The sequence below is a fragment of the Gymnoscopelus microlampas genome (genome assembly GCF_963454915.1).
Source record: "Gymnoscopelus microlampas genome assembly, chromosome: 16".
Lineage (NCBI taxonomy): Eukaryota > Metazoa > Chordata > Actinopteri > Myctophiformes > Myctophidae > Gymnoscopelus > Gymnoscopelus microlampas.
Genome location: NC_139953.1, coordinates 39024310 through 39042525, shown reverse-complemented (window position 1 = coordinate 39042525; position 18216 = coordinate 39024310). Strand labels below are relative to the sequence as shown.

The 18216-nt window shown below is 41.6% G+C and overlaps 1 protein-coding gene across 2 annotated transcripts; it reads right to left on the bottom strand.

Moving 5' to 3' along the window:
* Nucleotides 1-392: 392 nt before the first annotated feature.
* On the bottom strand, nt 393-5479 carry hlx1 (H2.0-like homeo box 1). 2 transcript variants are annotated; one of them, XM_084083530.1, is made up of 4 exons: nt 4852-5479; nt 3256-3450; nt 2555-2739; nt 393-1868 (listed from the first exon to the last, which is right to left on the bottom strand). In XM_084083530.1, the coding sequence occupies exons 1-4, from the start codon at nt 5330-5332 to the stop codon at nt 1431-1433; spliced, it is 1299 nt and encodes a 432-aa protein (XP_083939656.1). In that variant the 5' UTR covers nt 5333-5479; the 3' UTR covers nt 393-1430. The 2 variants fall into 2 exon arrangements, with proteins under 2 accessions (XP_083939656.1, XP_083939657.1); XM_084083531.1 differs by lacking the exon at nt 3256-3450.
* Between the last annotated feature and the right edge of the window lie 12737 nt (nt 5480-18216).

Here is an 18216-nt window from a genome sequence, read left to right as displayed (position 1 = left end):
CGCATGGCTGCCGCTCTCCATCAATTATTTTAAAATGTTTGAAAATTGTATTCATTTATGCACATACATTAATTCATTAGTTTGCAGCAGCTGTTCTTTATTTTTCTATATTGCGACTACATGTAGGCCTATTCATGCGCAAAATGATTCTTAATAGTTTATTTTGGAAACTTTACGTCTGGCTAGAAAAAGAGGTAAATCTAGTCTGAAATGTAAATTCCAAAACGTTGACAGAGGTGTAAGCTACCAAAATTTAAATACATCTTAACCGGATTGCTCAGATAGGGAAATTAATAAGCTATTAAAAAAAAACACTAAATAGGCCTATACGTTTTATGGGCTAATAATAATAATAATAATAATAATAATAAACAATTTGAGTTCATTTGTGATCCAATTTCCAAAGTAAGAAACATTTTTATTTACAATATTTTCAGTGCAAATTATTATTAACAAAATAATGTACAACTCTCAATCCAGACAACAACAAAATAATAATAATACATGAACACTGCGTGATGTTCTGAGATCTCATCATAACGTGGCACAAAGTGGTTCATAGCCTAATAAAACTTCACAAACCGCACATTTCCTTCAGACGAGGAAAAATTGATCATGCACATAAAGCTCTTTAAAGCGAGGAGAACGACAAGAAGGAGTGATCGTCAATAAATCGATAAGACCAAATCGATCGATCACAACGAGGCCTTAATAAAATCAGGCTCAAGTCTAAACTCCCCAGGGTGTGTTGGTTTTTCAACACAGTGTCCACTTTCCAACCAAGATGATAAAATATAAAACCATTGTTCTTGAGCTTTAAAAAGAGACACTGATTTAACGGTTACAATTAACGGTCAATGTAGTCCGATTAGAGACTTGTTAACAGTCAATTAACAGCTATAATTAGCAGTCAATTAAATAGTCCGAGTAGATCACGTGGTTCTCAACCTTTTCAAGCCGCGACCCCCCCAAAATAATCATATTTCAACATGGGGACCCCCTCTACCCTGACAAGCACTTGGAATTGTAGGAGTTGAGGCATTCAATTTTGTTCGACTGGGTTCCACAGATAAATATTGTGAAAATAGCAGATCTAAGCTCACAACACCTCACAACGCCAGACATTGTGAGCTTGTAGATCTGCTATTTTCACAACGTTTGCCTCTTTCTCATATTATTTGACAATTTGGCCAATGTTTATTTGACCAGTTTTTATAGTATCATTTGTTGATTATACTTTTGATGCAGTAATGGTCTTTTTCTATTTCTTTTTTTTTTAATGGTGCTTTTTGAGGTATTAAAAAGGTCTTAAAAGTCCTTAAATTGTCACTTCACTGCCATCTGAGGACCCCGCCCCCCAAAATAATGTGGGGGATCCACCCTTGGGGGGGGGGGGGGTCCCACGACCCACAGGTTGAGAACCAACAGGATTAGATGACTATCTGTGATGCCGACGGGGCCATCAGCACTGTGTCTGCTGTAACATCCTCCGTGTTACTCACAGCAGGGGTCATGATGACACTGACGGTCTTGTTGTGATGGAGGTCACAGATGTCCACGTCGCTCTTGTCCTCCTGCATCGCCTCGTCGAACTCCTCTCCGGACTCGCTGCAGGCGTCGCTCTCACACTCCGACTCGTCCGGTTCTTTGGTGTTGTTGTTGTTGGGTTCTTCTCCTTCTTCCTCGGCTCCGGCCGTAGGGGACTTATTGGTGCTGTTGTTGTTGTTGTTGTTGTTGTTGTTGCTGTTGTTGTTGTTGTTGTTTGTGTTGCTGCTGTCCTCTGGCTGGTCCTTCTCCTTGTCTTTCTGGGCCTGGGCCTCCTTGGAGTGTCTCCACTTCATGCGGCGGTTCTGGAACCAAACTTTGACCTGCAAATTGATTGATTGATTGATTGATTGATTGAATATATCTTATTAACACGTTTGCAAATGGTACAGTGGCACAATGATGCTAAAAGGATAAAAGCCCTATAGAGGCATGTTTTCATTGTGGTCCTGATGTGTATTCAATTCATCAAGAAAAGCAAAAAGAACACGCACGCACGCACCGCACACACACACGCATACACACACGCACACACACACACGCATACGCGCGCGCGCGCACACACACACACACACACACACACACACACACACACACACACACACACACACACACACACACACACACACACACACACACACACACACACACTTAAACCACAATTTAAAAAACACTTTCAGTTCAAAAAGTAAACAAGAAAATGCATATGGCGAAGTATAAATAAATGGTTTCTTACATTAGGCCAAAGTAAAATACAGAGTTCTGTTGTGAGGCAGTAGACGTTTTATATAGATTTTTGTTGTGCATTTTCTTTATTGTAAACCAATTGAAATCCAATTAAAACCACAAAAAATAAACTGAACCACTTGCTTGATTGTAGGCTATAATGTAAAGGACAGGAGCTATAATTAAAGTTTAATTTTAATAATGTAGGCCTGAGGACAACGTAGAGAGAGGCCTACAACTATCATAGCTTATGAATGAATGATCAACAGGCGTCTCTTTATACCTGCGCGTCCGTCAGCCCGAGCATCGCCGCCAGCTGCTTCCTGTCCGGCTTGGTGACGTACTTCTGGATCTCGAACCTCTTCTCCAGGCCCTTCCGCTGCAGGTTGGAGAACACCGCCCTGGACCACGACCTCTTGCGCTTGTAGGTCTGCGGCATCGTGTCTTTGGTGAGGACAGCATATGGACCTGTAAAGAGAGGAGGGGGAGACAATGCGGTGTGAATTCAATTCAAAAGGTGTCCGTTGTAAGTAATCCGAGGAGCGGCTTTTTAACGGCCAATTAACGGTCATTTACAGCTGCAGGTGTCAGTGTCAGAGTTAGCCGCTAAACCAGTGGTTCTCAACCTCTGGGTCGGGACCCCCAGGCAGGGGGTCCCCAAATTGTTATTTATAATTATTATTATTATTAGGGGGGAGGGGGGTCCCCAGATGATTAGCTTTAATGTGCAACATTGTTTTCTCACTCAACAATCAAACCAACATACAGTAGGGTATCTGCACATTTCTATCTACTATTTTCACAATATTTATCTGTGGAACCGAGTCAAACTAAATGTGATACAATTCCAAGTGCTTGTCAGGTTCAAATAATATGATTATTTTGGGGGGGTCCCCAGTTCAAATATGATTATTTTTGGGGGTCGCGGCATGCACTGAAAGTTTGTGAACCCTTGTCCTAAACACTGGGTGAGATATAGACTACCTGGGAAGGTGTCCTGAAACGGGTGCGGGCCCGCGTGCCTGCCGTGGCCGTTGCCTGCTAGTGAACTCATCATGGCCGACGCCGCGTCGCTCATCCCGGCGTGATGGTCTAGCGACGAGAAGTACTGGCTCACTGGTGGCTGAACGCTCAGGTGGATCCCTGACTGACGGTGCGAGCTAACAATGGACGTGAGATCTGTGTATAGGGGCGAGAGACATAATGGGCTGAAGTCAGTGAAGGTTCTCAACCTTTTCAGGCCGTGCACCCCCCAAAATAATAATATTTGAACTGGGGACCCCCCCCCCCAGATAAATATTGAGAAAATAGCAGATCTACTGAGCTTGTAGATTGGCTATTTTCAAATGTTTTGCCTCTTTCTTATTATTTGACAATTTGACCAATGTTTGACCACTTTTTATAGTAGTACATTTTTGTTGATTACTTTTTTTTTAGGTATTAAAAAGGTCTTAAAAGTCCTTAAATTGTCACTTCACTGCAATCTGGGGACCCCCCTAAATCCTGTGGGGACCCCCTGGGGGTCCCGACCCACAGGTTGAGAACCAATGGTCTAAGTCAGTGTAAAGAGGTTTTTGGCACACACGGCAAGTCTAATTTATTATTTATATATAGGCAACTCCTCCGTGTTAATATGCAACGGTGTTGCATTGTCGATAAGAACAGATCTACAAGCTATAACAACAGCTTGCTCGATTGATTGATTGATTGATTGATTGATTGATTGGTTGACTTTATTTTGTGGTTTGCAAAAAAAGCACAGAAAGTACAGTTCAATACAAAAGGATGCTAAAATGATTAAACCCAAGAAAGCGCTGTGGCTTGTTTCCATTGGGGTTATGTGTATTACATTCATGAAACATTTAGTGACAAATTATACAATACTTGTAGATATGTTATTGCCGTATACGTTCTACTGCGTTGCGAATCATCTCTCTAAAGTGACAGTGGGCTAGGGAACTTTATTTTCACGTGGCCACTTTGTTTGATCATTGATTAAACGCCTATTATGGTATAGAATCTATAGGCATAGATGTTAAAAAGCCATGGGTCAACTTTGATGTTGCTGTGTAGTTTTGGTTTTGGATGAAGGCATGTTACACAAGACAGAAACACGCCAAAATAAGATGTCTTGCAACAGTGCGTGGATTTCAAAGTTGGGTCTGGGGGGACCCCCATGGGGGTCATCGAGGGGGGTTCCAGGGGGTTCCCAAGCCAAATGAGGAGTAGTACACTCAATTCACTTGGAATTGGAATAATTACAATACGATAATAATGATGGCTATTCTGACAACTTGTTACAACATCACCAAATGAATTTCTCAGCTACATTTATGCCATCTAGACAAGTCCATTTAAAACCAAAACATACACTGTCATAAATCGCTGGGTCTCTCGGACATCAGGGTCATTTAAAATGGGGGTCCGTTATAACTAAAGCCAATGTAGGGGTCCGTGGCGTGACATGAACACAAGCCCTGCTTCACAAACACTCATCTCTGCTGCATGGGTTCCCATGGGTGGCAGGCAGGCAGCAGCAACAGCAGCTCAGCTGTGTAAAACTTGTATAAAAACGCTCACCTCTTAAAGACGACGTTTCTTTGGCTTTGGGGTCAAAGTCTGTCGATAAAATCCGATCAATTCCGAATTTGAGGTCTTTGCTCGACGTGAGCGGGGCCGCCTGTTGAGAGTTAAAAGTTCTGCTGATGTGTAGTCCGTGTCTGTGGTGGTGGTGGTGGTGGTGGTGGTACGGACTCGCTCTGGCCCCGAACACCGACGGCTCCGGGGCGACCACCGGGGACGGGCGCAGCGGGGAGCCGCCGTTGGGGTGCTGCTGCGCCGCCTGGACGCGGTGTTGTCCCCCCACCATGTGCGAGGAGCCGCCCGGTCCCACGCCGTTGTCCCCGACCCCGGCGTCCCCCCCTCCGGCCTGTTGCTGCAAGATGTCCGCGATGCAAAACGACGGCTTCTTCATCGTGTCCACGGCGAAGCCGCCCGCGCAGTACGCGGACCACAGGCTGAAGTTGGACGCGTAAAACGGATTGAGTCCCGCCGTGTACATCCTCGAGTTCCGTATAGCTGCTGGTTGCCTCGCTATAGTATCAGCAACTATATAAACCACCCGGTGATAATATGGCGACAGAACGCGTCATGTATCAAACGGTAGAAAAAGGGTCTTCTTTAGCGGGACGTCCTGTACGTGGAAGTGCCAAAAGCCTTCTCCTCAACTCTGGAAACTTTTAGCCTAGTAGTTGGACTCTGAAGTTCCGTCTCTGGTCGCCGATTGGTCGCCCTGTCAGCCAATGGATGATTTTGTATTTGCTCACATCACATAGATGTCACTGACCGTGACACGTCTGATCCCTGGACGATTGATAGATCTCTTTAATAGGTATAATAGGTACCCCCCCCCCCCCCCCCCCCCCCCTACACGCACGCGCGCGCGTGCACGCACGCACTCATGCACGCAAGCATGCACCCATGGGCACCTTTGACACACACACACACACACACACACACACACACACACACACACACACACACACACACACACACACACACACACACACACACACACACACACACTCTATTACCACCAGTAAGACTCCCTAATCGGGAGATAAGCGACCGTAGGTCACATGTATACAGAAGAGGGCTGTAACGGCGATTGGTTCCTAGTTGTGTGGGCAATGTATAGTTTTGTTTGGTGGTCTAAGAAATGTGGTGGCAGGCATGTTGATGACATGAGTGTACACATACTGTGTAGTGTGTAGCAATTTGCGTGTTTTTAGGGGCAAAACTGTAGGAGTAGTGGGCAAAAATGTGTTGTGAAAAGCGGCCTGAAGGTGGCGCTAGAAGAGGGCCATGTGAGAAATTAGGGGTGGGGTGTCCGCGTTGCCTTGGCGGACGAATAGGTACCGGCCGCGGCTCTCCCGGACGCTCCTAGCCCGAGTTACGGCATTTTATGTGAGCTGCAGTGGCAGGGGGTCCTCCACTGGGGGCGCCACCACTTTTGCATCCGTTCTGGAGCACCAGGAGTGGGTGGTCCCCGGGAATGCCCCGTGAGCAGCCCCGTTGGGGTGGTCATTTGGTAATTTGTCCACATGTGCTCATTTTTTACACTTGGGGGTCCCCGAGGCAGCCGGGGGTCCCTGGAGGTCCGGGGGTCCTTGGAGGGTGTAGTTTGGCAGGTAAGGAGTGTGTGTGCAAAATCTGGCATGGATCGGGGCAACGGGTGCGGAGATATGAGCAGGGCAAAAGTGTGACGGGACGTGTGTGACGGAGGCAAAAGTGTGACGGGACGTGTGTGACGGAGGGACGGACGGACACCTGGAGCAGGTTTCTATAGTAAATGCGACCTACGGTCGCAATCATCAGTCCCCACTTGGCACTACATTCTGCACGGCTTTTTTACGACCATTAATTAAACTGTGCCTTTAATTGCCTTTAATTGAGTTACACAGTGCAACCATGCATGTTACTTCAACTCTGATATGTAACCATTTACATACACTATATAGTCTATTTCACAGTTACAGATGGATACATTAACACTGATATTCTACTGTATGTCACTGTTTCACACAAATATAGGTTATTACATGTTCATTGTCATTATATTCCAAGCCATGTAATGAACCGCTTATTTATTCAAAATGATACAACTTATGTTGTCATCATAGAGTATATGGAGTGTGTTAACATAAGTAGCCTATATACATCATAGGTGTAATAATACATTAACATTATTGTTAGTCGCTTTGGATAAAATCGTCTGCTAAATGACTGTAATGTAATGTAATGTAACAGGATATATATCAAACCCAATCGCATGCATGAGCTAAAATGATTACAAAAAAATAGCATTTTGTGCGGAAATATTTCTTTAACCACCCAATCAAATAACACCACGTATCTCTTATTTAAAATTATAATGTATCAATATAGCCTTATAAATAATACAGCAATATAGCCTAAGATCACAGCTAAAATAGCAGTAGTGCTGTTTAAAAAGTCCCAGTCCAGTTAGGCTACAATAAAAGGAGTGCGGGAGTAGCCTAGTTCCTATTAGCTTCGGGTCATCCTGTTTTTGATGGGCCGTGATTCGTGTTAAATGAGCGGATACGCCTGCTAGATTTGTCCCAAAAATAGAAGCTGTTTTAGTATTTTAGGATACAGCAGAAATCCTTATTTCTTCCGGAGCAGAGGAGGGGAAACTTTATAATGAGCGTTAGAACTTCCCTCTTTCAATATTTGTGCTACTTTATCTCGGGCTGCAAGTTGCACGGTGACGCAAATCCGTCCCCGCGCTCATAATAAACAAAGGAAATCTATTCCCCTTCAAAAGCAAAACACAATTAACTTCAGAGGCGATACTTCATCCGCAGGCCCCTCGAGTTTCACACGTTATGGTCCAGCTACACTCGATTCATTTGAAAGTCACATGGACACCTTATGAAAGTTATTTATGTTTATATATTTTTTGCAGCAATTGAAGAAAAAAATGGCTATAATTTTGTTATGAATATAGTGTAATAGCCTACATTTTGTCTTGATTACACTCTATACATATATTTTTTTCGAGTAATTTGCGGCATACTACAGTATAGGCCTACTGCATGCATATCGTAATACATCACATGTTTCGCATGATACATTTCATATTTAGCCTATACAACAATAATAAGCAATTAAGCACCAATTGCAGCGCTGTTTGTGCGTGCGTGCGCCCGTGCGTGTACGCGCGAGCGTGCGATTATTATTGTCCTCCTCCGGGTTTCTTTTGGTTCCAAACAATGGCTTGTGATGTATTCATTAGTGTTGATTCATATAGCAGCCAGAAGGAAGGGTCGTCTATGACCCTGACTAGCCTCCCCATCGCACTGTGTGACAGAGTGACACTTTTCCTGGGTTAAAATTAGAAAGGAGAAGATAATATAACGTTTGCCCTCGATCATGTATAGTCAAAACAATCCAGGGAAGAGGATGCAGGGGGGGGGGGGGGGACAAGCCCCCAGTTATTTCAGGTGCATGATGAGCTTTTAGTGGGAAGCATTAACCACTTAACCACTATATATCGTTGCTGTGTCGGGGCAGAAACCTCTTATCTCCATATTCCAACTTTTTTTGTCACACAAGAGCATCAAAAGTAGCAGATCTACAAGAGCTTGTAGATCTGCAACTTTTCGCTATTTTTGAATTTGAATCCTGAAAAGTAACAGTTTGGGACATCTGACAGCGACGATGTGTACAAACTGTGTTGTATCACTACTGACTTTCAGACGTATTAATCGAGCTTTCTGTGCTTATGAACTTATACAACTATAGCCTATAAAAGCAACATTTACACAATGTATACATTTATACAATATCAGATACATGCTTTGTGGAAATATGAGGGGGAAATACATCTTATATACATTTTTGTCTGCAGGTGTTTGCCTCAACATCCATAGTTTCATTTGCATTAAAAAGGCCACGAGGCACTAATGGTTTGTCCAGATTGAAGGAAGGAAGTATATTCATACCTGAAATAGATTCTTCTGAACATATAGGGACCTGGATCTGAACACAAACAGCATTTAATGCCGTGAATTAAAACATTCCGTAAGACTTTACACGCATGCCGTTCCTTCAGTACTGAAGACATAACGTATAAGATCATAATCTGTGACATGTTTTACACACTGTAATATGTATGCGAAATATATCACTTGATATTATGGCATTAACTGTGAAAACAATATTTGATAATCACTCTGATTGGTTTACTTTGGATATATAGGCTACACAGTAAAACATGTTAGTCTTAATTTAACTATGAGAGTGTTGCATGGGCTCAAATGGACCCCTAATCTTTACACTCTCCGTTATAATTAACAACGAACACAGGATTCAGATTGTGTACAACACCTTTTTTAATTAATATATTTTTCAGATAGGGGGTCTGCGGCCAAATACAATCAATTTGGGGGTCCTTGGCACGAAAACATTTGAGAACCTCTGTGTAAATGCATAATACATGTTTGCATAGCTATAATAATAGTCCAACTTTTTGTTTATGCGATCAATAACACATTGTGGCTTAAGGTTTGTGAGCTGATGCTAATCAGAGCTCGAACAAGACGTGTTGAAAAACGAAATGTCAAACTGTACGTGAGTCACATAAACACACAGTGTACTGTCGGTTATTAAAGTGAAAACAAAGCATGAGCACTGTGCACGCAGAGTACTTACTGTACACCGTGGACCCCATGATCTATTGTTAGTTGGAGCCTGATTGCCTTGCTGTGTATTTTGCAGGAAGTCTTATGCAGTGTTGGACAGTAAGTACATTTACTTGAGTACATTTTGGGAGTATGCATTTGACTTTCCCCTCGCTATACATTTTAAATGGAAATACTGTACTTTTTTGAAAAAAAAATCTAAGAAGGGACTCTTGGGACCCAAACGTGCAAAAATATATCATGAATTAGCAACTTATATAAGCCCTATTTCAAATATAGTGAAAATAGCAGATCTACATGCACCAGGATGCAATGTGAGCTTGAAGATCTGCTATTTTCCCTCTTTTTGATCTTTTCACTCAAATCATTTCTGATTTTATTTTTTTATTTGTATGTTTTGGGGAAAACGTTCCAAATTTCAATACAATGTTTCCAAAATGTAATTAAAAAAGAAAATGCACGTGTAATCTGTACTTTTGTATAGCCTATATTTACTTGAGTATCTATAGGCTATAGCCTACCACTGCACAGCCTACTGTATACACTGTACCCTGGGCTCTATTGTGTGAGAGCCTTGATTACTGGCCTGTGTATTTTGCAGGAAGTCTTATCAGGCCTGAATGAGCACCTCTCCCTGGATTGCGTGGAAGCTTCTTGGATCAAGAAGTCGGACAGAATTAAATGATTCCCATTATTAAACCTAGAATTATTGCTCCCCTCTGTCGAACAGCTAACAGGCGAGGCCGGGCCGAAGCCAAGATTACTATTTCTGGCAATGTTTGCCTCTCAGGAAGGAACTTTCACAGATTTAACGGGACCTGGGCCATTGTACACAACCCTTCTGTTATGGCCCCGTGCCACCATCTGCACAGCACTGAGGAACACAGGGAACTATATAGAGAGACATGTCCTCGGTCACGTCACAACAACATTATACCATTGATGTGAGTGACCCTCAAATACCTCCACTTTATCGTTGCTGTCGGGCAGAAACCTCATATCTCCATATCAAAAGTAGCAGATCAGCTTGTGGATCTGCTACGTTTGATACTTTTCCTGAAAAGTAACAGTTTTGGACATATGAGTTTCCAGAGACGATATGTAAAATTAACCATTCTTTAAAAAATATATATATAAATAGGCTATTACGAAAACGTTAGGCTATATGCCTGTTTCTTAGCCTTATTTGTAAACATGCATGACGTGGGTCTAAAAGTTAAATTTATAATCCTCTGCGATGTTATATTTTTTCTGGATGAACTTATAGGCCTATAATGTGTTGCAACGTCAGTGTAGGCTATATGCCAGCAGCATTCCAGAAACCTTTTCATGTTGTCTCATTAAAAAACATCCACTTTTTCTGTTTATGACAAGTCCTTGTCATAAACAGAACATAATGGACATTCAGTGATATGAAAAGTAGCCTATAAGTTCGGTTTTCAAAATTTACTTGAGTAAAAGTACAAAAATATTGGCATCAAAATATACTCAATGTACCAAAAGTAAAAGTAATAAGCAAACTCACACGTTGTGAGCTTGTAAATTGGCTATTTTCAAAGATGGCCAAAATATAAAGGTCTGAAGTGGTTTTGTAATAATAATCAAAATCTACCAACAATAACTACTATAGGTTTTCACATTATAGTGGAGTAAAAGTTTACAATATTTGCCGTTGAGATGTAGAGGAGTAGAAGTACAAGTATTTGGTAAAATTGGAAATACTCCAGTAAAGTAAAAGTACTTCAAAATTGTACTCAAGTACAGTACTTGAGTACATGCACTTTCCACCACTGTGCAGTGTGCACACTACATCAGAATCGCACGTTCATGTAGCCTGTAGGCCGCAGTCACCGTTCAAGCAGCTCCCCCCAGTGACGAATTATCATCAGACCATTATTTATTGATATAGTCAAGAAATAATAAAAAATGATAAGGCTTTAAGCAAGGAGTATAGTTATGAGCAGACTGACGCAATGAACAGAATGGAGCAGTGGTTTTCAACCCTTTTCATGTCAAGGACCCCCAAATTAACACTTATTAGCCTGCGGACCCCCATTAGAAAAGATATACCAGGGACCCCCATAAGAGAAGATTTTTTACAGCTCTAGCAGTGATTCTCAACCATTTTAATTTCAAGGACCCCCCAGTTTGACATGCATTAGAGGCTACAGACCCCACATTTTAATGGCATTTCTATCTCTGGGACCCCAATTTATATCGTAAAATCAATGTTAGTTTAACTGTGAGAGTGTACAAATGTACACTCTCACAGTTACAGACACAAAACACATAAGACCCTTATGATAAGGGTCCATTTTGGTTCCTAAATATCTATAATTTAACTGGGGACCCCCTGGAACCCCCTCAAGGACCACTGGTGGTCCCCGGACCACTGGTTGAGAACCACTGGAATAGAGGTTGTTCAATGAGCCTGAAAACACCCCTGACAATAAGCGGAGACAGAGGCTTGACAGGCCGTCTGTAACTTTATGAATGGGAATATATTTTATCTCCTCCCTTAAGGTTGGTTTTGCAACGTCTGATGGTGTGGAAAGATGTTTGTTTTGGTCAGTGGTGTGACTGTAAAGTAACTGAGTCCATTTACTCAAGTACTAGTCTGTAAAAGGGGGGGGGGGGCGCACCGGCCTAGCACCGGGCCCTGCACTGTATAGCCTAAATACGTACAATTTTGAGGTATTTATTTTACTTTAGAGAGGTATTTCCAATTGTCAATTACTTTTACTTTTACTACACTACATCTCTGAGGAAAATATTGTAGGCTACTTTTACTCCACTACAATTATTTGAAAACTTTACTTATAGTTACTTTGTGGATTTGCATTATTATTACAAAACATATTTGAACCACTTCAGCCTTCATATACTTCGGTAATTTGAAAATAGCCAATCTACAGGGCCACAACATGTTTTGGGCTTGTAGATCTGCTATTTTCAATAGATTTCTATGCATTTTGAAAACTCGTGCAATGGGACATTCTGCACAATGAGTAGGCTACTTTTACTTTTGGTAGGCCTACTTTAAGTACATTTTGATGCCAATACTTTTGTACTTTTACTCAAGTACGATTTGTACACCGAACTTTATGTAGACTATTTTTACATTGTGTCAATTACACACCCCATGAAGCCTTGAATTCATGGATATTGTTTTGTTTTTGTCACATTCTTGAGCCAATAATTTGATGACCAGCGGAAAGATGCTAATTGTCTCTGGTAGGAGACTCAATGGAGACGTTTTGAGTCTATATACCAAAGACCCTGCCAGTCATCAAATTATTGGCATGGGAATGCAACAAAAAACAAAAAAAAAGGCTCCATGGGGTGTGTATTTGATAGGAAATAAGTCATTTTTGGGGTTCTTGGCATGAAAAACATTTGAGAACCCCTTCCATCAGTGCAGGTTTTGGTTGATGCTTATGGATAAATATCTGCTGCCATGCCCATACGGTCGGTGGACTGGAGACTGGACATCACGCAGGAAACATTAAAAAAATATATATCACCATCCCTTGCTGATCATGGGAAAATATGGAAATCTCATAGATTTTTTTCTATCTCCCTCCCTCCCTCCTCTGCGGCCGTCTATCACCATCCAGAGAATCACTCAGGCATCCGTCAGACTCCGTCCCATGCCGTTAATCTTAGTTATTACTGGGTGGTTGTCTGAACTTGTCTAGCAAAAACAATCTTCTTCTGAGATGATTTGTTGGACGTGTCGAGAGGAGCCTCCGCCCTTTAGGATGACCATAAATCTGTCTTGTCACTAAAAGGTATTCAATAACCTGATGTTGATCTAAAAAGGGCGTCAATGTTTCTGCTTCAGCCACTTGAACCCCAATAACACAGCGGTTCTCAAACATGTTCATGTCAAGGACCCCCCCCCCCAATCTAAAAATGTGTTGTGCCACTTTTTCAAAAATGTTCCAATATCCCTTTAAAGATTATTATATGTTATTGTTGCTGATGTACAGGTTGTGAGCTTGCGACGTCAATAGGTCTGGTCTCGTCAATCACGTCAACACATTTAGCTGGGGACCCCCTGGAACCTCCTCATTCAATGACCCCTGACTGTCTCCAGACCCCACTTTGAGACCCACTGCTATAACATATTTTGGGGCGAGCGTTCGGCGAAATGAGCAGATAATATAAGCCTACAACAAGCCTTGCATTGTGAGCTTGTAGATCTGCTATTATGGGGGGGGGGGGGCTAATAGACCACTGGGGGACTCCTCCTGTCAACGAAGTAGCCTAGCATATAGAGTTTAAGTGGTTCAATGTCAATGTCAATAATGATTTCCACGGGGGATGTCTCTTTGCACTATTCACCAGGATAAAGTCAAATAGCTCAAATACAATGAAATATATCTGTATAGATGAGTCCCATCATAGTCCTTTCCCTTTTGTGGTCATAGTATTTTGGAGTTGGGTGCTCTCGGGGGGCGGGGTGGGGTGGGTGGGTGTCCTGCATAAAGACATTAAAGTGCTCATTAAATGGACATTAGAGTGGCTGTAGACTAATCATACTCACCTCGGCCCCCACTCCCATTTAAACACTCCTGGGGACGGCCTTTAATGGAAGCTTTTAAATGTGACGGCGTCTCTCTCTCTCTCTCTCTCTCTCTCTCTCTCTCTCTCTCTCTCTCTCTCTCTCTCTCTCTCTCTCTCTCTCTCTCTCTCTCTCTCTCTCTCTCTCTCTCTCTCTCTCTGTCTGTCTGTCTCTCTGTGTTTACATTGAAACCACCCCTGCACAGATTAAAGTGTGCTGTGAAGAGCCTCTATACTCTTCAGTGTGCATCAGTGTACAACAGGGTTAAATCACATTCCCTGGGTCTCTGCAGAGCTAAATAGGAGACGAGACTAATGGAAACACAGAAGGTCATAATAACAAACCATTAGGCCTACTGCTTCTTCTCTAGCATGCTGCCATGCGCACACTGACTGGCCGAGAGGACTGCAGCAGTCCAGCCTAATTTACAACTTAAAGAACACATCTTTCAAAGCTATAGACCATGGGTCTTCAACGTTTTCAGGCCAAGGACCCCCTAGCTGAGAGAGAGATGAAGCAGGGACCCCCTCTATATTGTATAAAATTGTGTTTCAGATAAACTTTTGCTGCTCTTTTTTCCCTCTACACACCTACAACTCTTTGCCAAAAATAGCCGATCTACAAGCCGATCTGCAGCGCGAGGCTTTGTGAGCTTGTAGATCTGCTATTTTTGGCTATTTTTAATGCAGAAAAATAAATCATATCACACACGATTTTGGCGGACCCCCTGTAGTAACTCTGAGGACCCCCTAGGGGTCCCGGACCCCCTGTTGAAGACCCCTGCTATAGACGTTCTGTTCTTGTTGACAAGCGAAGCCAATGGTAATCATCATGCGATATCCATCTCAACCAACCGCATAATTATGCAAATGTCCCCGTTCAGCGTTCAAGTCCAAGGTGCCCTGGCTGTAGCCTATATACGCTCCATAGAAGATTTGTGTTGTTATTAAAATGTTCCAAATTGTTCACATTTCTTCAAGATTGTTTGAAAATAGCCCATGTAGTCTATATATACACTGTTTAAAGTGGTAACTGATGCTATAAATAATTTCGCACTTGGGAACCCATTTTGAGAACGTCTGCCTCAAGTAGACTGTTTTATATTTTATAAATGTATTATAAAACAAAGAAAAGTACTGAACTCCATTGTAGACGTCAAGAGCTGTTTATGCATATTAGTCTACGGGCCAACCAACCAACATTTGCAGATGGTAACAGCCCAACTCACTCCAAATCCAACTCACTCCAAATCGCGCCCAACTCACTCCAGACATCTCCCTCCACAGCAGAGCCCAACTCACTCCACACACTTGCCCAACTCACTCAATACACTTGGCCAACTCCCTCCACACACTTGGCCAACTCACTACACAAATTTAATTTGCACAACTCACTCCACAAATTATTATTGAGGAATGCAATGAATGCACCAATGTGATTAATCCACTGTTGGATAAATAGTAGTTATATACATAACTTTGGGACTGTGAAATGCATAGGAAAGTGTTGTTAATTGTAAACTGTAGACAATGAACATCTATTTTGATATAAAGTTATACCTAAATAATTAGATGTTATTTTACAAGGTGAGGCACAATTTATTTATTTTTTAAATAAAATTAGACATTTTGAAAGTAGACGATCTACAAGCTCACTTTATAGGAAGATGAGCACTTACTCCTATTCAATGAAACATCCATTACAATGAGGTGTTGATTAATGGGTCATGTGCCTGCATTATGCAATGACCAGGTGATAGGCTATAGTATATGCAGATAAGGTGTTGATGTGAATGGGTCATTTGTATGAAGTCAATTAATTGTTCCAAGAATAATGTAAATGGCATGAAATGGGGGGAAAACACACACACACACACACACACACACACACACACACACACACACACACACACACACACACACACACACACACACACACACACACACAATAATATTATAATTTATAGCTGCAAAGTAACTAGTAAAACAAATACATTTAGTGGAGTAAAAAAACAATATGTGGATCCAATATGTAGTGGAGTAGAGGTAAAACCATTGGAAGTTGGGAATACTCAAATAACGCACAAATACCCAACATTGTACATAAGTACAGTACTTAAGTTAATGTACTTAGTTACTTTACACCACTGACACATTGAACCAATATTACACTGGTGACATTGCATGGAGTGAGTTGGGTTTGGTCCTGGAGTGAGTTGGCTTTGGTCCTGGAGGGAGTTGTCCCAGCCCTGGAGTGAGTTGGCCGAGCCCTGGAGTGAGTTGGGCGAATATTTCTTAAGTCTTCATGGAGTGAGTTGGATTTGGAGTGAGTTGGGTGGTATTCTTGCAGATTATTAACGTTGCCAATGTTTAGAGCAACATTCAGCACTGAGCTAAAGCAGAACAGACTGTTCTGGACCAATTAATCAATTAAATGCTGTATTAACACACAGGTGGAATTAATGAGCATGGGAACTGCACTTCATCTTCTGGGAACAAGAAGCATGAAGCCCAAACATGGGCCTTGATATATATATATATATATATATATATATATATATATATATATATATATATATATATATATATATATATATCCTACCAGTGTCCATCAGTTTATTTTATATGAACAAAATGTTGCTGTGTGTGCAAAGGTATATTTGTTTTGTTTCACAGTTCAGTACTACATCCACAAGGTGGGTCATGATCAAATTCTAATCAAACAGTGACATCTAGTGGGGGTTACTAAGTAAGGCTTTGACTGGAATGTACAGCAGTGGTTCTCGACCACCATATGAAAATATTTTGTGTGATCATACTGACCATGATACTGACCATGATACTGACATGATACTCACCATGATACTCACCATGATACTGACCATGATAATGACATGATACTCACCATGATACTGACCATGATACTGACCATGATACTGACCATGATAATGACCATGATACTGACCATGATACTGACCATGATAATGACCATGATACTCACCATGATACTGACCATGATAATGACATGATACTCACCATGATACTGACCATGATAATGACCATGATACTGCATGATACTGACATGATACTCACCATGATACTGACCATGATACTGACCATGATACTGACATGATACTCACCATGATACTGACCATGATACTGACCATGATACTGACCATGATACTGACATGATACTCACCATGATACTGACCATGATACTGACCATGATACTGACCATGATAATGACATGATACTCACCATGATATTGACCATGATACTGACATGATACTGACCATGATACTGACCATGATACTGACATGATACTGACCATGATACTGACATGATACTGACCATGATACTGACCATGATACTGACATGATACTCACCATGATACTGACCATGATACTGACCATGATACTGACCATGATAATGACATGATACTCACCATGATATTGACCATGATACTGACATGATACTGACCATGATACTGACATGATACTGACCATGATACTGACATGATACTGACCATGATACTGACATGATACTGACCATGATACTGACCATGATACTGACCATGATAATGACATGATACTCACCATGATACTGACCATGATACTGACCATGATACTGACATGATACTCACCATGATATTGACCATGATACTGACCATGATACTGACCATGATACTGACATGATACTGACCATGATACTGACCATGATACTGACCATGATAATGACCATGATACTGCATGATACTGACATGATACTGACCATGATACTGACCATGATACGGACCATGATACGGACCATGATACTGCATGATACTGACATGATACTGACCATGATACTGCATGATACTGACCATGATACTGACCATGATACTGACCATGATACGGACCATGATACTGACCATGATAATGACCATGATACTGACAGATACTGACCATGATACTGCCATGATCATGGTCTAGTCAGTGTCATGTCAGGTCAGTGTTACCATGGTAAAATGGTATCAAGAAGAACATTTGACAAATAATAATAATGATACTTTCACTATCATAATTATTTATAATTATATTATAATTAAAATTAGCTGGTTGCCATCAGTCGCTTTTCACCTGATGCAGTGATGTCGTTAATCTTGTAGCTGCGT

Bases quoted from the DNA above. Each gene is read 5' to 3' on its own strand.
- hlx1 (XM_084083530.1), bottom strand. From the start codon at position 5,332: ATGTACACGGCGGGACTCAATCCGTTTTACGCGTCCAACTTCAGCCTG. The intron at 3,451-4,851 runs GTGAGCGTTTTT...CCCTATACACAG, and splicing joins AGAAACGTCGTCTTTAAGAG to ATCTCACGTCCATTGTTAGC. The intron at 2,740-3,255 runs GTAGTCTATATC...CTCTCTTTACAG, and splicing joins GTTTCAGGACACCTTCCCAG to GTCCATATGCTGTCCTCACC.